The 22,046-nt window shown below is 55.8% G+C and overlaps 4 protein-coding genes across 4 annotated transcripts; 1 reads left to right on the top strand and 3 right to left on the bottom strand.

Annotated features, from left to right (window-relative positions):
* Nucleotides 1-3,361: 3,361 nt before the first annotated feature.
* INS49_008501 (uncharacterized protein) lies at nucleotides 3,362-5,230 on the top strand (the record flags this gene model as incomplete). Its single annotated transcript, XM_043169242.1, has 1 exon — nucleotides 3,362-5,230. The coding sequence occupies one exon, from the start codon at nucleotides 3,362-3,364 to the stop codon at nucleotides 5,228-5,230; it is 1,869 nt and encodes a 622-aa protein (XP_043026922.1).
* A 7,404-nt stretch (nucleotides 5,231-12,634) lies between these two features.
* INS49_008500 (uncharacterized protein) lies at nucleotides 12,635-16,560 on the bottom strand (the record flags this gene model as incomplete). The annotated part of the gene is made up of 4 exons (XM_043169241.1): nucleotides 12,635-15,346; nucleotides 15,397-15,702; nucleotides 15,756-16,460; nucleotides 16,531-16,560. 4 exons carry the CDS (start codon nucleotides 16,558-16,560, stop codon nucleotides 12,635-12,637), a joined length of 3,753 nt encoding a protein of 1,250 aa, XP_043026921.1.
* A 1,547-nt stretch (nucleotides 16,561-18,107) lies between these two features.
* Nucleotides 18,108-19,226, bottom strand: INS49_008499 (uncharacterized protein; the record flags this gene model as incomplete). The annotated part of the gene is made up of 1 exon (XM_043169240.1): nucleotides 18,108-19,226. The coding sequence occupies one exon, from the start codon at nucleotides 19,224-19,226 to the stop codon at nucleotides 18,108-18,110; it is 1,119 nt and encodes a 372-aa protein (XP_043026920.1).
* A 1,214-nt stretch (nucleotides 19,227-20,440) lies between these two features.
* On the bottom strand, nucleotides 20,441-21,805 carry INS49_008498 (uncharacterized protein; the record flags this gene model as incomplete). The annotated part of the gene is made up of 2 exons (XM_043169239.1): nucleotides 20,441-20,783; nucleotides 21,789-21,805. 2 exons carry the CDS (start codon nucleotides 21,803-21,805, stop codon nucleotides 20,441-20,443), a joined length of 360 nt encoding a protein of 119 aa, XP_043026919.1.
* Between the last annotated feature and the right edge of the window lie 241 nt (nucleotides 21,806-22,046).

Here is a 22,046-nt window from a genome sequence, read left to right as displayed (position 1 = left end):
TTGGATTGGCGTAGTAGTCACGGTTGGCACCGGTGCCAGGTTGCAGTAGGCTGAACAGAACGGCTGCTAGCCAGTACCAGATCCGATCTTGGTGTGTTGCATTCTCTCATCAATCTGTCTCCGTCCTTGTCTCCCTTCCTCACCATTCCCCTCAGCCGGTCGGCCTTTCACAAGCCGCCGTGATGAGATGAAAGGGAAACCTGAAACGGTTAGGCCAAAGTGGGCTCCAGGTTTCGCATTCTGTCTCGGTGTCCGAGGAATGGGTCAAGGCAAGTCACCAACGACAACGACTCGGCCATCCTCCTCCTGTCTACGACCATCTGTGTGTGCATTGTATGCGTGTGCATGCGCGCGTGTTCGTGCCCTTGCAGTCTGTCTGGATAACGCTCTCATGACTTTCTCTGACTTTGTGAGGATACGGAAGCCAGGCAGCAGTCAGTACCATGCCATGCCGTGCAGACGTGATAGATCAAGGTACACCAGAGAGTACATGTGGAGGTAGACGCCCGTTCTATTTCCAAACATAGGCAATCAATCAATCGCAGACCCGATGGGGACCCTCATTCAGGGTCAATCACCGGCGAGGTGGCCCCATCCCACCAGTTCGGTACTGTGTGCCTGTGGTAAATTTGGACCTCGTCCCCGGCCTGGCAATTGGCCCCTGCTGCTCCTATGACCCCGGCCGTACTTGGGCAAGACCCATCCAGTAGCCACTAGCCACGAGGTCGGCTGCTCCACGGCACGGTACAGCAGGCCTTGGGGCGACACACGCGGCACCGTAGTGCACTGCAGTGCAGGTGCAAGTCCACTGGCAAAGCGCAAGGACTGCTCCATGGCCTCTGCGTACCGTTTCTCCATCCAGATCCCCTGCCCCTCAGATGTCTTCTGTGTGCCTTGCAGTTAGAAACTGCGAAAAGACAGCAATGACCAGGCTTGCCAGGGAGCTGGAGGACCGAGGTGTCGACTCAGGTTCCCGCGAGCCAGTCTGCCAGTCTCCGCGTGACCCGGCCTCTGAGCGCTCAATAGTGGGTGTCCACCGTGAGCTGAACAGTCAGGGATCGGCTTGACGGCTGGAACCGAAATTCGACGTGCAACACGCGTGCCGCCCTTGGAAACTGCGTCGTGTGGAGATGTATTTCCAGCAATCTCGGCCTTCGTGTTGATGACGACAGGGACACATTACAGTGCCAGCCGCAGCGTTCTCTCTGCGAGGGAAATGTGAGAGATGTGAGCGCACACAGCCTGGATGTAGTCGGTGTCAGGGCCCTATGGTCATTTTCTCGTCAAGCCTCGGAAGGCAGGGCTAATGGCTGTTGGAGACAGGCTAGTCGTCCACGCTACTGATTACGTATGCGGATGAACGGACAAGGTTGTCACTAAGGAGCCTTTTAGCCAGGCACATTGTGCATCCGGCATGCGAGGGTCGGCTCGTTGCAGACGGAGCACAAGCCAGTCTGAGCTGAAAATGCTACCAGGCACGCCCGGTCCTTTGCTGCTGGCGAGTGCCGACCGCGACGTGCCTGGTACCTGCGCAGCTCCTATGACATTCCAAGTTTGTGGGAAGACCTGTAGTAGCACCTACGGATTGCCTAGTAGCACAGGTTGGCCTGGATGGTCTGTCTGCACCACCGTCTTGAGGCGAGGCTGGCGGCCAGCAGCCAGACTCGGAGCCTATTGGTTGCCTCGTGAGCCCCCCCCCGTCTTGTTTGATTACCATGACGGAGGCGCCATTCCATCCAATTCCACGGTAATTCTAGACGGTCAGGGCTCATGATGATCAGCATTGGCGGTGTTGCCCGGGCGGTAGGCATCGCATTCGGGCAGCCCAGAGATGCCATGTGCCAGCCTTGACTCGCCCTGCCCTGGTACAGCCGAGTGCCTTCTCATTGATTGGGCCCGAACGTGCACCGAGCGAAACGGTCGGTTGAGAAGCCGAGCAGTTCGATCAGGTAGCCCGAGGCCCAGATGCGCAGCCTTGGTATCTCGAGCCCGTTGTGTGTGCAGCTGCAGTGGCTATCAAGGCAAAAGTCAAGACTGGAGAGGATCATGACACTACCGCGTTATCGAGAGACGAGGCCAGCCGCTGGTGGTTTTATCCGGAGAGGCCGTAGGAGCTGGGTGGGCAGTTCATCAGCCCAACGTGCCAATTCTGCCCGGAGCCCGCGTGCCCGAGAGGACAGAGAACAGCAGACGAGAGAAGGACTGACTGAGGACAGAGGACAGGCGAGAGAGATGTCACCAGAACCGACGCGTCCACATGGGTTAGGTAGACTACGTACAACGTGTCCTGTGCTGATGAGGCCCCGTACGGTCTGTCGTGTCCAGTGGTGTCCAGTGGTGTCCAGCCCAGCCCAGCCCAGCCCAGTCTACCTGGTACTCTGGCGTGCGGTGCGCCGTGATGTGCTGTCAGTCCTGGCCTGTTTCATCAGCGGCGCGGCCGGATCGGGGCATTTCTAAGCCTGATTGTTTTGGATTGATCTGAACATGGAGCTCTGAATCACGACCCCATCCGGGTCCACATACCCACTACTGTGGTTACTGCCCCAGGGCACGCTGGCTGGCACCGCAGGGAAGGGTTCGCCGATGGCTCCGTGACCAATGCCCAAAAGCCGTTGCGGATCCATGCGTGTGCTGGTGGCCCCCCTTGCAATTAAGCAGCCAAAACCCCCCCTCCTCACGCTTGACGTTTGTGCTCCACACTCGCTTCGTCCCACGAGCAATTCCTGGGACCATTTCACTTCCTCACACAAGACCGCCTGCCTGCCTTCCTGCCAGCCTGCCTGCCTCACTTCTCACGTCCGCCTGCCTCTGCCTCTGCCTCTGCCTTTGCATCTTGCATCTGCCTTTCCCATCTCTCCTTTATTAGTATTATTATTATATTGTCATTATTAGACTTCATAGTACATACAGCCTTCGATCATTGCCTGGCCGTTCGAGAGACCCGCAGCTACCAGAGTCCAGAGCCACACAATCAGCTGCTGCCCGGCTTCTCTATCTGCACGCCATCCGCCCGCCTCGGCCTGTGGTCTGCCATTTCGTTGCTGGGCAAATCGGGCCCCTTTTTATTTACTTTATCCCCCCCGGCTCGTGAGGCACCAAGTTCCAGTCACTGGTCGCGCCTCGAAACACGTCACCTACCCGTCCTCTTTTTCCCTCCTCTTCCCCTCTCGAGCTCCCTGCTTCCCTGGATTTGCTGGCACATCGACCAAACTCGCGAGACCTCTTCCCTTGCCGGCATTTGTGTATTTGTGGTTAGCTTCACTGCTCACCATCTCGCCAACGCACATCTACACACACATCCCATCCACCCACCCATCGCCAAGCCTACCTGCCTGCACTACCGGCCCGCCCACACTCCAACATGGCCGCCACCCACCGCGAACGATCTCAGACCCCGCCTCCCGGTGTCAAGCCAACAGCTGCCCTGGGAGCAGACCTCGCAGACTACGACGACATCTCGCCACGCTCTGTCTCGGTAGCTTCCACCGCCTCGTATGGCTCCCATTCCACCCGGGCTTCCATTGGCAGCGACTCATCCGGTTCCACCGCCAGCCGTCACTCCTCAGCCAGCTTCCTTGCCACAGCCAGAAATCCAGCCCTCAACCTGGCCCCGACAGAGAATGTACGACACTCGACAGGCAACTTCGGCGTGGCTGGCCGGCCCGTCCCAAGGAAGAGAGGCTACATGAGACCCACGGGCACAGATTTTGCAGCTTCCGCAAGGAGCAGGGACAGTGTATTGAGCCTGGGCAGCATCGCACATCTCCAGTACTACTTTGCACGCACGGGGCTGCTGGACGGGAAGGGCGCCCAGCTGGCCCGCAAGAACAGGCAAGCAAAGGCACAGACACTCGACTTCAGCAGTTTGAGCACGTACGACTTCGCAACAGCCTCTGGTAACACCCCGAGGATCGTGACGTCGGATGCGGAATCGAGCTACATGAACCTGGGCACGAGCCCGGACGCGGGAGGCTCGCATTTTGGCGTCGACATGACCGACAGCCCCACGGCCGACGACGACGAGGGCGAGCTTGACTTTGACGAGTGGGAGGAGCCAGACCCCACCGTTCTGCCTCCCACAACAAGCACGTACAAGCACAGGGAGAAGCCGATTCCCAAGCCCCCGTCCATCCGGCAGCTCAAGGCCGACCTGAGGACGGCCCTGACCATGGCAAGTGAGGCAGTGGAACACGCCAAGAACAACAGGGTCAACCCGTATGAGGGGGAGAGCCGGTCACGGGCGCAATCCAACGTTTCCGTCACCTCCCTGACTGACTCGCCCACGCCCCCATCGCATGCGCGCCAGCTCTCCAAGGCGACGGTCCAGGCGCCTGGCTGGTTCGAAATCCAAGGCATGCACGTGCTGGATGTCATGACCCTGGCCATCCGCGCCGCAAAGGTCTACTACACCTCGCACGACGCCCCTGAGCGGCTCGACTCGATCAAGCCGGAGAAGGAGCTGCGCAAGGAGCTCTTCAACGTCATGGAGATGCTCAAGCGCATGGCCACGCGGGACTTCCAGGGCGGCATGCGCGACGACGAGGTCAAGACCATGGAGGAATGGGTGACGGGACTGTTCCAGATGCTCAAGGAGGAAGAGGAGGTCGAGGCCGCCGAGGCTGAGGAGCGCGCCAGCTGGACATGGCTCAAGGACGAGGACTGGCCCGAGGGCACCGAGGTGCAGAGGGAGTACGCCTTCATTGTCAGCATGCTGGACGGGCCATCCAACACGAACAGGGCCCCCGCGCCCGACGGCAGCGTGATGGAGGTCCCCGCCCTGCCCGAATGGGTGCCTATCGACCGCTCCAAGCCCCTGGAGGACCAGGACCTCCCCACCCCGTTCCTGCTGAGCCTGCAGAACGGGCTGCGCCTGGTCCAGCTGCACAACGCGGCGGTGCGTAAGTCGCGCCGGCGATTCGGCATGATCGGCACCTTCCACACCGACACGCAGAAGCCCTATCGGTGCGCCGACAACATCCGCTACTGGGCCAAGGCCGCGGAGCTCAGGTGGGAGGTCTCGGGGCTCCAGTTCGACGCGCTCGGCGTGGTCTACAACAGCCGCTCCGACGTCTGGGTCCAGTTCGAGGACGCGGTGCTCGCCTGGTGCCGCAAGGTCAGGGAGGAGATCACGGCCGACCTGTCCAGGCCACCGACGAGAGTCGGGCCCCCGGCTTGGCTGCCCTTGAAAAAGCAGCCGCTTCCTCAGCCAGAGATGCTGACTGAGGAGTAAGGGGAGTTTAGCTCTGAGCCACGTCTCCGGTAGATGGGCTTGTCGACCAAATTTCATTTTTCCTTTCCAGTCACACATTCGCTTCTCCTACCAACGCGCGGAGCGTTTCCGGCATACTACAAAGCTTTTAATGCTACGTGCCGACGCTCTACGACAGAACAAGCATTGCACAGAGACAAAACTCGGCAATCACAACAACCACAACAACGAAGGATTTCAGGGGGCGGGAAATAACAAATACTACCTCGATTTTTTCAACGTCAACTTCACGTGGCACGCGGATCATCTTCGAACAGAAAGCACACCCACGAGGTCAGGCCCCATAACATCAACATCTTACATTCGCTGCATATAATTTTGGTTTTAATCTTTCATCCCTATGCGGATACACACACGCCTCGGTCGAAATATGCTTCACTTACGAAGGGACTTGTCGTTGGCTTTTGGGGGGTTGTCCTCTTTCTTTCCGGACAACAACACGGCGCGGGAGGTTTTGGAGTGGGCGTGCAAACGGTGGTTGCAAAACTTCATGCCGGTGTTTTTCTTTCTTCCTTCTTTTTTTCTTGCTCCCTTCCATTCATTTCATCACAATTATCAACAACACCAAATTGCATAGCGGAAAACCCAACTGCCTTGAAAAGAACAGGCAGCATGGAGGAGAAGGGGAAAGGGAAAGGTCCTGCCTCCCTGAAAGGCGGCAGACAGCACCACCCATCAATCAGTGAAAGCAAAAATTCTTGTCTTCTTCTTTCTTTTGTGGCCCTTACAGACAGGAACCCCCCTGGGGATTTTCAAACCACCATATACCCGCAGTGTACTGCAAGTCTAATGAAAAGATTACCATCAAGATTGGTACTTACTGAGATTGACAATCCCTCGTTTCACCATGTGTCGCGCTCTTCCTGGGCCTGTCTCTAGATTGATGCAGTAGCAGATGCACATATTTGTAAGACTCTCGCGCTTGTAGAAATGCATGCAGCAAGTGCCAACCACCGCCAGACCAGACCGCCCTTGATGTAAGCTTCGAAGCGAGAGCAATGCAGTGCATACAGGCGCCAATTCATCCCTCCCTAGTACGCCATGATGCGGAAGACCCTCAGTGCATATATATACGAGCTCCTGTCCCCATCAACAAAAAGCCCTCCAACAATTAGAATGGCATCACAGCAATCCCGCTCCCACCCCTCCCACCACCGCCAGGCCTCGAAGCACCCCTACTCGTCCCGGCCTTGGAGGACCCACCACTGGACCTCCTGCCCTTGCCGCCCTTCGAGACGCCGCTGTATGACCTGCCTCCGCCCCGGCTACCGCCCCCGCCCTTGCGGAAGTAGTTCTTCTTGGAGCCCCCCTGCGAGCCCCTCTTCGCACCGCCGCGGCCGCGGGACACGGGCGCGGAGTCATCGACCTGCGTCGTCGCCGCGAAGCGCTCGGACCAGTTGTCCAGCTGGCTCTTGATGGGGTCACCGTCGCCGCCGCCAAAGTACTTGGACGGGAGCCCCGGGTCTTCGTAGTCGTCGTCCTCATCGTCGTCGCTGACCAGGTCGATGATGTCACTCTCTGGCTCCGCGGCACGCCGGGTCGATGATGGCCCGGCGGTGCCAGGTATGGTCGCCATCGCGCCGTCGTCGCCTTGGCCCATCATCTCGCGGTAGTTGTCGTAGAATCGCATGACGATGGGGATGAATTTAGTCCCGAACTTGTCGACATTGTCGGTTTTGATATCAGGTATGCGGCGCATCTGGTCGACCGTCGTGGTCCACCTGATTGCCATCTGGCGGAGTTGGCTTTCGGTGAACAGCGGCCGGCGGTAGCCCTTGTTGTTGCGCAACTGTTCTTCGAGGTTTTTGGCTTCATCTAGGAATGCTGCGACAATCACGCCGTGAACATCGTCCAGCACCTCATCGCCGCTAGCTCTTGAGATATGCGGGTCTAGTTCCTCCAGTGTGCGCTGACGCCGTGATTTGATCGCCGTCTTGTGGACTGCCTCAAAGTAGTCCTCCTCGTCATCTGGCACACAGAAATCGTCTTGTTCGTAGCCATTGTAGTGGAGAACCGCTTCCGGTTCCAGGTCGTCATGTTCATCATCTTCAGCGAAAGCCTCCTCATCAAAGAGGCTTGCAACGGCTTTGCCCTTTCTGGATTTTGCAGCACCACGACGTACTGGAGAAGATACCAACGTTGACGCTGGTCTGGTCAGCTCTTCGTGCTCGTCTGTTGCCTTCCTCTTCGTGGGTTTCTTCTTGGTAGTCTTGGCCGAGGCGCTCTTATCGCCGCCGGTTCGAACCACTACTTCCAGCTTCCGACCACCAGACATGAAACTAGCTGCCTCGCGGCCGAGCTGAGAAAAAGTTAGCACACATTATGCCAAATGAGTCTGCGAAGGCAACCTACGATGAAGTATTGAATGGCTATTCCGCCGCCACCGACCCTGTTCTCTTCATCCAATGCTCCTTCCGCTGCCAGTCTGACAATGACACTGCTCACCTCAGGCTTCTTGAGATGCCTTGCAATGCCATGAAATGACTGCGAGCCTTCATCCCCGTCGGGCTTCTTCGTGCCCCTGAGCACATCGGTGCACTGATTCAGGGTTAGGCGCGTGTGCCACATGACAGCCTCCAACGCTGCCACGGCATATTTCGTCCTGTCTGCGACCTCGAAAGTCCCGCCTATCCTGCAGTTGTCGCACGTCTTCTCGCACTTGTCGCGAGAAAACGATTCACCGAAATAGTGAAGGAGCTGACTGCGCCGACAATCTCGCGAGTTCTCACAGAACATGACGACACGGTTGAGCATTTCCTTCTGGCGCTCCTTCTGCTGGCGATTGCCATCTCCATCGTCGATCATCTTCCTGAGGCTATGGATGTCGCCATGGCCGAAGAAGAGGATACAGTCCGATGGCAGCCCATCACGGCCAGCTCGGCCGGTTTCTTGATAGTAGCCTTCAAGACTCTTCGGCAGGTAATGGTGTATCACAAAACGGACGTCTGGCTTGTCGATGCCCATACCAAAAGCGATGGTGGCAACAACCACCTTGACCCGACCACTCTGCCAGTCTCGCTGCACTTGAGCTTTTTCCTCTGTCTGCAAGGCCGCATGGTAGTGTTCGGCCCTGATGCCGCGATCCGTCAGCTTCTTGGCGATATTCTCTGTCTGCTTCCTCGAGAGTGTGTACACGATGCCCGTCTTGCCAGGGAATCTCTCGTTGATGATATCGGCAATGCGTTCAACGGGCTGTTTCTCTTTAGGTCGGATCTCGTAGTAGAGATTTGGGCGGTTGAAGCTCTGTGAGAAGACCGTGCACCCTTCCATGTCAAGATTGTGCTTGATGTCGACTATGACATTGTTGGTTGCTGTGGCCGTCAAAGCCATGACTGGGACGCCTGGATACTTCCGCCGCACCTCGCCGAGCATCTTGTAGTCTGGCCTGAAGTCGTGGCCCCATTGACTGACACAATGTGCTTCGTCGATGACCAAACGAGCCAGCTTCTTGTTTCTCCACAATGTCATCAGGCCGCTGTTGAACGCTGAACTCTTGCTGAGCATTTCGGGGGTAACATATAGAAGCTGAACATGATGTTCTGGGTTTCTCAGCTTGAAGCTTTGCAAGATATCGTCCTTCTCTCGCCTGTCTGTATCGCCACTGAAAGCTTTCGCCACGATGCCCCGAGCCGTCAAGTGGTCGACCTGGTCCTGCATCAAACTGAGCAGAGGGGTGACGACAATGGTCACGCCTCGGGTTTTGCCACTGTTGATGACAGCGGGTAACTGGTAACACAGGGACTTTCCACCACCTGTCGGCATGAGGACAAATGCGTCCTTGCCATCTAAGGTGGCATTGATAGCCTCCAGTTGGTTGTGCCTGAAGCCTTCGAGGCGAAACCTGTCCTTGAAAGCCCTCAACAGGTCACCCGACCAGGGAAATTTTAACAGTTCCTGGGGTATTTTAGGCTTTGGTACTTGCTTGACAGGCTTTTTGGATGTGGCCTTGACTCTTGCTGAGGCGCCTGCGTTTCCAGACGCCTCGGACAGAATTGATCGAGCGTGTAGATTGCTCCGACTTTCAATTGAGGATTGCCTCTGCTCGAAGTCCTCGGCCTCTTCAGCCATTGCCACCATGGCTGCGAGATCGTCGTCACCATCACCATAATCACTATGGTTCTCTTGTCGGCGTGGTTTTGTTCTCGCTGGGCTTTTGGACTTCAGTGCGGCGGTACTTCTTACTGAAGATGGTATGTGAGCCCTGGCATGAGAGTGAGATGGTTGTGCCCAGAGGTCCTCATCGTCGTCGTCAAGCAAATCTTCCATGTCTAGATCGTCTTGCGCTGTGTACGAAGGCTTTGAGGTACTTATGCTTCCCACATTTCGCGACGATCGTGGCCCTTCGTGCCGGAATTGTGGGGCAGGCGGCTTGACCAGCTCTGAGCGTCCCTCAAGACTTGCAAGTCTTGGCTGTTGTCTTGGTGCCGCTGCGAGTGCTTGAGTCTGTCTGATGACTTGAGAAAGGCACTCCGGTATCATAGTTGTGTCTCTTGATGACGACGGTGTTTCCTTAGCTGAGATTGCCTTTTCGATTGGGTCAGATGGTTCAGGCTCTTCGGGTGGGGGGTCCGGTAGATCGTTAAACATGGTGGGATTGGCTATGCCTGCAGCCACGAGTGCTTGCTTCAAGGTCCGCTCGTTCTGCTCAATCTCCGCGTCCAACTCTTCTACTCGAGCTTCGGTCTCGGTTGTGTCTTCGTCAGCATCGTATGCCATGCCAATCTGAGTCACGAGGTCCTCCTTCTGTGCTAGGAGGACCTTGTAAGCCTCATGAGAAGCCTTTAATTCTGAAAGAGCTTTCTTCTCTTTCAACAGCGGCTCCTTCTCTTTCTTTACTTGCATTTTCCGCTCTGGAGGCCATTTCTCGCGGAGCGATCTAGCAAAATCAGCCGAGTTCTTGGCCAACTTTTCATTGACAAGTTTCGTAAGACCCCTCATGATGTGTGGTTTCTCCAGGAACATATCCATAATGAGCGTCGCACCGTCCGTCTCTGAGCTATGAGGATCCATCTTCGCCGTAACGCCCGCTGGTTTTTGCTTATCCACAGAATCATCGATATCCATGGCGTCGGGCTGAGCCAGAGGCTGCGAGCTTCTGAGAACGACTTCGGTTTCAAGCGCCGATGAAGGTCGCTGTCGTTCAGATGCTGACTCGGGGCCGTTCTCGACAGAGGGTTCCTTTTTTGCGGTATCCGGGACGTGCTCCTTTTTCGAAATGGGAATTGCTGCATCACTAACGAAAGGTACATGGGAAGTCTTGCGCGATGGAGGCGTCTGGAATTCGTCATCGGAGTCCATGATAATGTCTCCGCGTCCGCGCCGGCGGGACATTTGAGGACTTGGGTTCCATGTGAAGCCCATGCCATCATCCGAGAACTCTTCATCCTTGCCTACAGGACTCTGCGGCCGTTGCGTCGGGTCTGTTTTCAAGGGACTACTTGCCTTTGACCGCGTGGCTGGTCGCGAGGTCGGGTCCTCAGGTCCCACTTCCAACGGCGACTCGGGTTTGGCGATGCCTTCTGGGCCACCCCGACTTGGTGTTTGCCCTATGCTACTCGACGGCCTGTGTATCCGCGTCTCTGTTGTGCTCACTGTCTGCGTGACCGTCCGCTGTGTCATAATCGTAGCATCTGGAGAGGCCAGTTGGAGCTTGGGTGGACTTCTCTTGGCTGATTGGAACCCAGCAGCACGCCGTTTAACCATTGCCGGAGTCATCATGTCATCGTCCAGAAAATCGGCAATGTCGGGATACTCGTCGTCATCCGGCTCGACAGCCTGGTTCCTCTTCGGTGAAGCCTTGGTCATCTGGCCGCTCTTCCTCTTCCTACCGGATGGTGTGAGTATCGGCTCGGGCCTCAGGGCATGGTCCTCCGTCCACAGCAGGACAGGCTCCCCAAATGTATAGGCAGTGGAATCGGTGACATCCGGATTGGAAGTATCCACTCCTGTTAGATCGTGAAATCCATCGTCGTCTTCCTCGGGGATGTCCTGTGTAGAGCCCCATGGTGCAGGTCTGCCAAGTCTGTTGGTGGAAGACGGCGCCGCGCTTGTATTTGACCGCTTCGCTGTGTTCGATGCCCTCTGTTCATCATCCTTGGCGAGAGACGCCGTGTATGCCTGATGCAACCGACCGCCCCCGGTCGTAGATGGCGCCGGGGTCGGGAGCTGCTCTTGCTTTGAGACCAGAGACGGCTTCCTCGTGGACTTCGTCGTGAGCCTCGCCATACCCTGCTCTTGCCCGTGTCCGGTCGCAAAATCCTCCAGCACTATTTCCGCTAGCGAGTCGTCATCTATAGTCAGGTCGATTTGCGGTGCTTCGACAGTCCCGGACGAAGACGCGGCTGCGGCTGGGGCGGGGGCGGGCGGCCTCGCGTTGGCCTCCCCGGTGCTGGGCTGCGAAGAGAGGGACGCGAAGCTTCGTGAGTTGTCGAAGGCGTCGTGGGCAGCTGGCAAAGACGGGCCAACAGGAGTGGAGAGCTGGAGATTGGCCAACAACCAGGCGAGGTGGTCTTTCAGGTTGTTTTTCGTCATAGATCCGAGTTGGACCTGAGGATCCGGAGCATTGCAGCTATCATTGGGACCCCAGATTGGAAATGCGCGATGTTGTTTTGCGTCCCTGGCGATGACTCGTGGGTCGGATCGAATTGATGGCTTCTAAATGGCTTCTGCTGAGCTTCCTCCAGATCGGTCTCGAGGTCGCGTAGAGACGTGACGCGCTACCTGCAGCACTAAGACCCCGACTGCCTGCTGTTCCTGGGTGGGACGGCAACAGCCGCTTGACGCGCACAGCAGGAGCCAAGTAGACTACCAAATACGCGACAGGGATACGCGCGCGTGCACGTGATAGCCCTTCAACTTCACATCGGAGACATTCGTGGCAATTATGGTCTCAAGATGAGCCAGCGCATTGAATTAAGGGTACAGACTATCTTCCTTTCTAGTTATATGTGTGAATGCTCGAATCTTGCCGCAGTCACTGGATGTGATCTCTCATCATCGCCCCATGCCATCTTCCACTCAGTAAATACCTGAACTACCTAGGTACTGGATCCTCGACCCCGGCCCGTTCGAAAACAATCACCGCCGCTTGCTATGCTTCTCTAAACACACTCGTGCATTTTTTGCCCCTTGAAAAGCGAATCAGATAAGGAGAAAAATTGACAACACGCACCCAGCCTCTTGTTGATATATAAGTCGATGCTTGTTGGACTTCGGGTGCCAAAAAGGGCCGTCTGGTATAATATGCTGAACAAGCTTTTAGTGTATCCGCGCCCCGTGGCGCCGTGTGTCTCGTAAAGAAACTCGCATCGGGACCGTGCCTCCCAATATACTCAAAAATATAGGCCGCTGGCCCAAAGATCTGCCTTACTCTTCAGCCATGGTCTGCAGCGCGCGCGTGTCCAGGCCTGACGTCGCATGCTTAAGCGCTGGGACACTCCTATGTCGTGAAATCGCCCCAACACCGGTCATGATAGCTGGTGGCGCCGAAGACGGTGGGACGATGGGCGATGCAGACGCCGGTGAGCTCCGGCGACTCGCCCGCATGGCCAACATTCGGCAAGCCTCGAGACGCTTAGTCTCAAAATTTTGCGACCGTAGCCGCTCTCTCTCAATGTTTTTGTGCCGCTCCAAGGCATCCAGATCGGCTTCTTCCAGGCTGTGGTCGTATTCCGCCAACTTCTTGATGCGGTCTTCGGCCTTGCGACAAGACGCATCCAAGTGTTCAGCGAGATCTGGCTGGACCAACTCAGCAGGCGTGGCTCGTGGCTGCGACGAACCACCCCAGCTGCAGCGAAACACGAGCTTAGCTTTGAGCTGCTCATCTCCATTGCCGGACCTCCAGAACGTTACTAGGTCTCCGTCATGCAACTCGATCCAGTTCTTTGAGGGACCTTTGGGGTTCTTAGGCTCGTCAGATGGCAGGACGGTCTTGTTGATCTGTATGCCGTTGGTAGCCTTGGTGGACATGAAGAAATGGAATCCATCCGTCGCACTGTTCCATGGGCGAAAGTTTTTGGATGGTTCGTAGCCTTCTTTCCAAAGTATGACTTTCAGAGCGTACTTGGGCACCTTGGACTCTGTTTTTGGTGTGTAAATATGGGTGTTTTCCGGGGCTCGTCCCCAGGAAATCATGGCCTGGTTGATTGGAACCGATATACCAGACACAACAGACCCCTCCGCCGACTCGAGAGTGGCCACGACTCTGTTGAGTGGTGGATCCGCTTGAGCCGGGATGACGGTGCCGTGATCTGGGGGAAGTGTGTCAGGCATGTCTTCGTCCTCATTGCCCGCGTTGTCCGAGCCCCAGGGCCGATCACTGGATGCGTCAGATCTGCGTCTCGACGCCCTTGACTCGGCGTCAGATGCACTGCTACCATCCTCAGGCGGCGGCGGCGTCTGGCCATCTGCCGGTGGGAAATGCTTCATCGCCAAGTCCCAGAGTGCAGACTTGCCTGGAGCAAAGGATTCCCCTCTGGCTTTCGCTGCTGAAGCGAAGGCATCGTGCTGCAACTGAGTCATCTCTGGATATCTGAGATGCCAACTTCCCTTGTCTCGTGCGTCCCAATAAGTCGACTTATGCACAGGCTTGTCGATCTGCCTGCTCGAGTTGACACGAGATAGTGGCGGAATCTGTGCATACAAGCCCTGCTCGCTGTCTTCGTCCCAGCTCATCGCATCACCAAAGAGGCTGTCAGACCTGAGTTTCTTGATAGGGGGTCGTGCTCTTGGGGTGTTGTCGAACTCATCGCTCATGTCGTAACCGGGTTTCCTCTTGCTCGTGTTGAAGCTGCTCATGTAAGACATGCCATTTGTGGGAAGCAACGATTTCATATTCAGATGCTCCAGCTGGGACTCTGCACCCTCGAGATCCTGGGACTCGGCGTCAAATGTCATGTTGTTGATCTCATCAAGAGAGCGACTGACAGACCGACGGCTCTGTGTCAGGGCTGCTGGGACGGCGGCGCGCGGAGTAGGTTGGGATCTCTTGGTCTGCCGAGGCGTCGAGTCCTCTGACCCGTAGCTATCCTTGATCTCGGGATCAAGGATTTCTGTTCTGTCCAAGCTCACTACTGAGTCCGGCAAATTCAGGCGAGTTGACGGGATGACTCCTGCACTACCAACGGCTGACCCGTTGACCTCCCCGAAGAGCTTTGAGCGCTGTTGGTCCATCTGGCCGAACGTGTAATTCTCCTTTTGAGACTCATAGCCATCGAATTGCACGTCATCGACCCCTTCTCCGTCATATTGCTCCAAGTTGAGGTCATCGTCGTCGTCAATCCCATCAACACTGGCGGGGATCCGCACTGGAGAATCTCTGTCCTGAAGGCTCAACTGAGAGGCTTCTTTTTGGAGGCCTTCGTCAACGTCGTCCTCGTTCGAGAATTCTGTTCCCTGTAACCACGGGTGAGACCGAAGCTCCTCTATCGTTGCACGCTGCTCTGGACGTCTCTGAATAATTCGCAGCAGAAAGTCGATGCCATCTTCCGAAATACTCATCTTTTCCAATGGCTGCGTGTTCAGCTTCTTGGTCATGATCTGATGAAGGAGTTCGGTGTAACTGATCCCGTTCTTTGCCGGAAAGGGAGGATCCCCCGTAAGGGTATAGTATAGCACGCCGCCCAGAGACCAAATGTCTATAGCATGGTCGTATCGCTGACCCTGGGGTCTGCGGCGGTGCCTGTTCCTCGGATGCCTGTGGCCGTACTCATCGTATTCTGCAAATTCGTTGTACACTTCTGGAGCGCAGTACAATAATGTTCCACAGAAGGTTTTCAAGAAGGTCTGCTCGGTTTCAACCATTTTGGAAAGCCCGAAGTCTGTCAGCTTGACGACGAAAGGACTGTACGAGTGGCAGAGAATGTTGTCTGGCTTAACATCACGGTGCGTGATGTTGTTGGCGTGTAGGTATGACAACGCACTGAGCATTTGACTGGACATCTCCCGGACGATGTCCTCTCTCAGCGGCCCATTATCGCCGATGAGGCTGCCAAGATCACCGTTAGGGACATACTCCATGATGATGATCATAAGCCGATCGTCCCAGTCAATATGCTCAATGTACTCGACGATATTCGCCTAAAACTGTCAGTGCTTGTGAGGCGGTCAGGAGAGCAAACACAACTTACATGCTTCACTCTTTGCATGATCCTCATCTCATTCTCGACTTTCTGATCGAGCACGCCGTTCTTCATGAATTTCCGCTTGTCTAGCTCCTTGGCGGCATACGGTTTCCCGTCGAATTTCGCAGTCACTTTGTAAACTGTCGCAAAGGCGCCTTTGCCGATGCGCCCAACACGGTTGTACCTGTTCGAGCCAGTCCACTCCTTGGGCAATCTTCCCATGTCCTCCTGCGTTGGATCGTCTGGCAGTCGCAGTTGACGCTTGGCACGTGGCGTCGGCTGTTTGGTTTCGTTCACAGGGAACAAGTCCACCTGCGGCTTGTTAGCGGCCAAAGAAATAGGGCGAGCGGTTGCTTCAAACTCACATGTCCCCCTGGTCCAGCTGTTATGGTCTTGGCCGCATCTACAGGCTCGTTCTCAGCGCGGATCTGTTGCAGGCGCTTCATGTAACGAGTCAGATTCCTCCTGTATGTTTCCTCATAGTCTCCTTCCCGGCGTGGGATCTGCACGATAAAGTCCAGATCATCCTGGCCCTCGTGCATGAGGATCTGTATCTTTGAGCCCGGGTTGATGGTCCTGCGCTTCGGTAGCTTCTTTTCTCCTGTTTTTGCTCGGTCCCCTTGCCTGGCCTTCAGCAGCGTTCCATCGACAACGGTCCCATTTATGGAAGAGTCCTCCAGCATAAGGACGCCATACTCGTTGAGGTAGATCCGAAAATGTATGTTGCTGAGCCTCCTCATAGGATCGTTGTGGAAGCACACATCACACCGTGTGACATTCCGACCGAACGTGAAGCCCTGGAGAGGGTCCTTGACATGCGCTGAAAGACGCAAGACCAAGGCATGCTCGCCAACAAGATGCGGCATGATGCTCTGGCCCTCGAGTGCTTGTAGGTCGGGATGCGCTGCCTCGTCCGCGTCGACCATGTGTTGAGAAGTTCGCAGGGCCATCTCGCGAAGCTCGGCGCGGGCGCCGTTCGAATAGGGAAGGAGGAGGCATATTATATCGGCGATGTCGTCATCTGAAAAGCCAGAGTTCTGCTTCCCCAGGCGGCGAGGATCGAGGACATTCTGGGTAGCTAGTACAGAGTATTAGTCCTGGAGCTTGTACTGGCCCGAGCATATTCGGTGGAACACATACCCTGCTGGGTCGGCTGGGTCTCAGGGCCATCGGAATCCATTGGGACCAACAGACACGAACGCTGGGCTTATAGGTCTGTGTACCAACCCAGCAGCTCAATGTCTGCGGCAGCCGGTTGGGGCTGAGCTCAAAGTCTTGCCTGCTCCAGTTTCGAGGCTATTGGAAAGCGCTGCAAGCGAAGGGTTGTGGCAGCTCCGACGGCGGTTGGGCGCAACAACGCACCGAGATAATCGTCGAGTGCTGCGTAGTCGCGTCACTCGTGCGCACAGAGTGGAGTCGGAGCGCTTGGGTTTACGATCGCAAGATCGCGCGTGGAGAGCGTCTGACCGGGCAACGAACGCACTGGCAGTGGAGTCGAGCCGAGTCAAGTCGAGTTGAGCCAAGCTTGCACAAAGAGAACGGGCGCTTGAGTAACACAATTGGATTGCGCAGATGCTGTTGGACTCGAAAGGGAAGAAGAGAAAAACAGCAGAAATTGCAGGGCTTCCTCTACGAGAACGAACGTGTGTCTTGTCGAAAAAGCAGGCCGGAACTGAGTTGATTGGAAATGCGACAGGTCATGTGGATAGAGGCAAGGCAAACTGCTGCGATCCGGAGTGCACATCACCAGTCCACCAGATTTGGGCTCGAGATCTCTCCTCAGGCCCTCCAGGGGTAGGCGCGTTGCGTTGCTGGGGGAGCAGGGGTGCACGAGGGAGGGGGGCTGGCAGGCCGTCAGCTCAGCTGCGCAAAACGGGCGGCACGCGGGGGAGCGCACGGGGCACGAGGCAGCCGGCCTGCCTGACAGGCCTGCCCGGCGCGCCTAGCTCTAGCGTGCCCGGCTCCCTTGCGAGCCTTGGACTAGGCGAGTTAGGCTCCTAGGCACAATGCAGATGCAGTAGGCGGCGTCTTGCCATCTCGCGGGGGGAACATTCCGGTCCAGCAGGAACAGCCATTATCGAACGAACCCCTGGCCGCCCTCCAAGTTCCCAAGAACCTGGGGCAAACACCCAGCCAGTCCAACCGGTCCAGCCCTACCAATGATTCCTCTTGCCAGTCCCCGATCCCACACCACTCTTGCAACCTTAATTCGGACGGTTGGGTGCCATCGGCCTTGAGCCTCGGTGCAGATAATCCAGTGCCGAATTGTCGAATGATGTCAACCATTAATCCATGAGATGTGGCGCAGCGTGCGTCATCCAGCAGCACGACACGACCCCGGGCGCGTTGTTGCCTCGCGAACGACTCGCGGGGTGAAAGCGATCGTAGTCGCGGCTGAGCGATGATAAAACACCATGACTTTGGTCTGATGTCGCGCGTCGCGATGCAACGCGAAGTAGAACCAGCCGGCCCGAGTGCTCGGCCTAGTGTACGGGGGTTCAACACAACACAAAAGACTTCCTTTTTATCCAAGCGAATGATTTTCTGAATCATTTCCTTAGTCACCCAGGTACACAAGTACGCTGTCACTCATTGCCATGAATAAAACAGTCCCCATCTTGGCTGTTGTAAAATCAGCCGATCTCTATAGGCTGGCATTTCTTCCTATGCTCTTCCTGAAGGCTTCAAGCCCCGACGTACGAGGGACGCCTAGGTTTTTACTCCTCAGCGACCCTCCACACAACTTTCTCTCCGCTAACAGCTCCGTCCCTAAACAAAGACAGCGCCTGCTCAGCCCTCTTCAGCAGCGTCTCCCCCTCCACGAGTCTCTGCTTGTTCGGCCGGATCGTGCCATCCTGCAACAGCGCTGGCATGATATCCGGCTGCAAGTGGTACTTGAAGAACTCGTTGTCCTGGTAGAAATGAGTCCTCACGCCCCTCAGCTCCACGCCCTCCTTCCATTGCCCCACCAGCACATTGCCCACGTCCATCTCGTACGTCGGCGCATCGCTGTTGCTAGCATGGCTCACGACCACAGGCAGCATGATCGCAACCTTGGTGCCCTTCTCGGCAATCTTGCTCAGGGGCGTCACGGTCCCTTCCAGCGAGCCGATGCAATCAATTATGTATGGGATGTACGGCCCAGAGGATATGGACTTCACTGAGTCTTCATTGTTGTAGTCAAAGACAGCAGTTGCACCAAGAGCCTTCAGCGCTTCGTGGTGCTTCGCGCTCGCCACGGCCAGAACATTGCGATAACCCCAGTGCTTCAGGACCTGCAGAGTATACTGGCCCACGCTACCGGCGGCACCCCATACCAGGATTGGCTTGTCGGCCTCGGGTGATGCCCAGTTCTCTGGCACAGGCCACGGCAGCTCCAGTCCCAGATCTTTGGTGATGGTGTGTATAGCCGTGCAGAAGTTACTCGGCACCGTGACTGCCTCCTGTGCTGAGATGTTGGTGGGAACCTTGCCGAGGAAGGTCACGGGGACGGTGAGATATGTCTGCATGGGCTTGTGCTTCTCTTGTTGGAAGGTGAAGCCGAAGACCTTGTCGCCCACTTTGAGGGCCCTGGAGGACTCAGATAGAGATGGCTCCTTGAGGTCCCCGAGCTGAGCCACCGTACCAACAAAGCAACCAGACATGATGTGGGGTGGCTTGATGAGTAGCCCACCGTCTGCTTGGTGTAGGTTCAGAGGCGTGGAGCCGAACCATTCGACGTGAACGAGGGCCTCATCTGTCGACGGGAAGACGGTGTCGACCTCGTGTATTTCAAGAGGCGCCCCTGGGGCTACAATGACCACTGCAGGATGCTTTGATGGTATGGGGGATGCCATATTGACTACAGGTAACGAAAGACCCAGATGAGATGTAAGTGTCGAAAGTCCGCCTCAAGTACGAGGAGTTCAGAATTCGCAGGCAAAGAGGTTGGAGAAAGTGCATTGAGGGCACTCAGTCTTGACTGCGGCAACCCCCTCTCTCACGGCGCTTTATAGGACTGGAGCCCCTCCTCGTCCCTCAGTCATCCATGATTTCCAAGCCGTCACTCGTGAGACCTGAGACGTGAGGTCCGCCCCCAAATCGCGAAACTAGTCGTCGATGAGGGATGAACTTGCCTACTGTGGCAGGGCCAGATTTGTCATCCGCGCCGACCTACACATTTGTCAGCCAGCCTGCAAACGAGTCGAAGGATTCAACAGCATTCAATCACTGTCTCGCGCTGCCGAATATCGCGATTATGATGGGATCTTTGGTATTTCACGTACGACGCAGTAAGGCTTAATGACCCCACTAAGTACACGTCGCGAACTGGATGCCAGGGTCAAGTGGGCACCGTGAGGACCTCCCACAAAGCTTGACAGCGGGTTCCTAGTGTTGTTCTCCATAGACTCGTGTGCGAATATTTGAAGGAAGCCAGCTTTCAGCTTGAATACGATAGTGTGCGGGACTCCTGTTGTGAAGACATCTCTGTGATCATGCCCTTGGTGAGTATAGTTGTGCCTATAGGACACCTGGACCGTGTGTTCAGCTCGGAGGATCAGTAGCATCATGTATGTTCTGAAGGCAACCGAGTCAATTCAGTAGACAACGATTCAATTTTGAATGCTAACAATCTTCCATATTGAGCTTCGGGAAACCCTTTGCTTCTGCAGCATCTAAATGCAGTCACACTTCCGAGGCGCTCTGAGCTGCAGCCTTCTTGGAGTCCCGCTCTCGATTGTATCCTTTTTCATCTCCTGGCTTGTTTAACCCATCGAGCCCTCTTCTTCCGCAGTCCTTCCCAGGGGATCAAGTCCCCCGCAGCTGTGGATGTATCCATGAGACATCCCCTATGACGATACAAGACACCAGCGTCGCCGGCATCTTGTACCAAAAAAAAAAAAAAAAAAAAAAGAAAAAAAAAAAGAAGCAAAAAACAGAAAGCCAATCGCGAGGCTTGCGGTATCATGAAAAAAACTCCTCCCAAGAAACGCCATGCTGATTACATTCTCGAATCGAAAGCCGAAGAGAATATGCTTGTTGTCTCTAATCGGCAGGGAAGGTTGTGGACCTAGAGCCTTGAGGGCGGCATCTGTGCAGCCCAGGCAAAGCTCTGCTTCTCCCTGTCGTCGTATTCGAAAGGCGATGATCCGATATCCTTAACGGCATCCTTCACCCTTTGCTTGAAGGAGCGCTTTGTCTTTTTGGGCTGTTGGGGAGTCTTTTCGTACGAGCACGTCGTTGAGACCGAGTAGGTCGACGGTGCGTAGGCTGTCGTCTGAGAAGGCATCGTGATTTGGATGGGTTGGTTTAGGGTGGTGGTCTTGCTTGAGGTGGGAATTGTGAAGATGTTGGTGATGTGGTTGAGCGCGGAGATAATGTACGCGAAGAAACTTGACTTGAAGCTAGCCTTGCTGGTGTTTGGTGCTTTGAGTAATTCTGAATGATGGGAAGCAAGAGATGTATGGTAGGCTCGGAGAGTGGAACTGTCCATACTTATAGACGTGTGTCTGAGCTGACCAGGCATAGGAATGTGAGTATTTCTGACAGTGTCTGTGTGCCACCCATCCCAAGGGCGTCCCATAACATAGACATATCGGAATTCACAGAGGACGTAATCCTTCGCTTCGTACCGCGTACACCCCCCGGGCTACTCAATACAAGGTTGAGTCAGATTCAGAAATGTAGTGAAACTTGGTCCGCACTTGCAAAATAGAAGTCACAGCCCCCTTCTGGTCCTAGGACCTACGACGTGAGGGCTGGGCCGCACAATGTCGTTGAATGTTGGTGGCGGCCCCCAAAGGTGCACGATCGGAGTTCGGAGTACCAGCCGTACTCGTCAGCTCGCAAGGTTCATCCACCGGGATAGGACCACGACCCCAGGGCACGTCCGCGTTTAGCGTCCCAAATAGTGAGTGATGCCTGATCCTGCTGCCCCAGAGCCGGACGAAAATGGTGTGCCTGGCCTGTGGTGGGGATTTTTTCACATCGATCCTGAGGCTCCCAGGTCAGCCCAAACCCTGTCTAGGACGCAGAGGGACCCAACGCAGGAGTAAGACGGCGCAATCTTTGTGGCGCTAAACCGGTGCCTTGGACCTAAGGACTTGGTGGCCGTGGAGTCATCGGTAAGCACCCTGGCAGACTAGGGATGCGGTCAGAAAGCTTAATGGATGCAAGCTCCAGCACCGCACTTGGCAACGTCGGTATTGGCGTCGAGTCCTACCAGCAAAGCGTCCTGGGTCTTGGACACTCCGGGTCTGTGCGGGCGGGTGCTTTTCAGCAGCGTGCCTTAACAGTTTTCCGTTCTGGCCCCTGCTTTTGGTGATAGCACATCGGCTGAACTTCGTGACTCATCTCACGCAGACGTTTAAGCACCTGCAAGCCACTTACTAAGTGTTCTCGTGTACAGCCTCACTCACTATGCAAGGGAACCCATTTTCCTTTTTCCTCTTTTCATTCGGGACCCAGCCTCAGCAGGTTGACTCAACGGTCAGAAACCAGAGTCTTTTAGCTCAAATGGGAAACTTCGCCGAGATAGCGATTGCTTACGCAGATAAACGGCAGCAAAGTCGGCACCGCTTCAACAGAACCGAAGCGTAGGGGAAACCGACGTGCAGGTTGGTCTCAGAATCCTGTTATGGCAAGTCTCCTCAAAAAGACCCGATGTGTGTGCAACC

Source organism: Diaporthe citri, assembly GCF_014595645.1.
Source record: "Diaporthe citri strain NFHF-8-4 chromosome Unknown scaffold_3, whole genome shotgun sequence".
In the NCBI taxonomy this organism is placed as follows: domain Eukaryota; kingdom Fungi; phylum Ascomycota; class Sordariomycetes; order Diaporthales; family Diaporthaceae; genus Diaporthe; species Diaporthe citri.
Note: the sequence above shows the minus strand (reverse complement) of the source record. Positions and strands in the feature narration are given on the sequence as shown.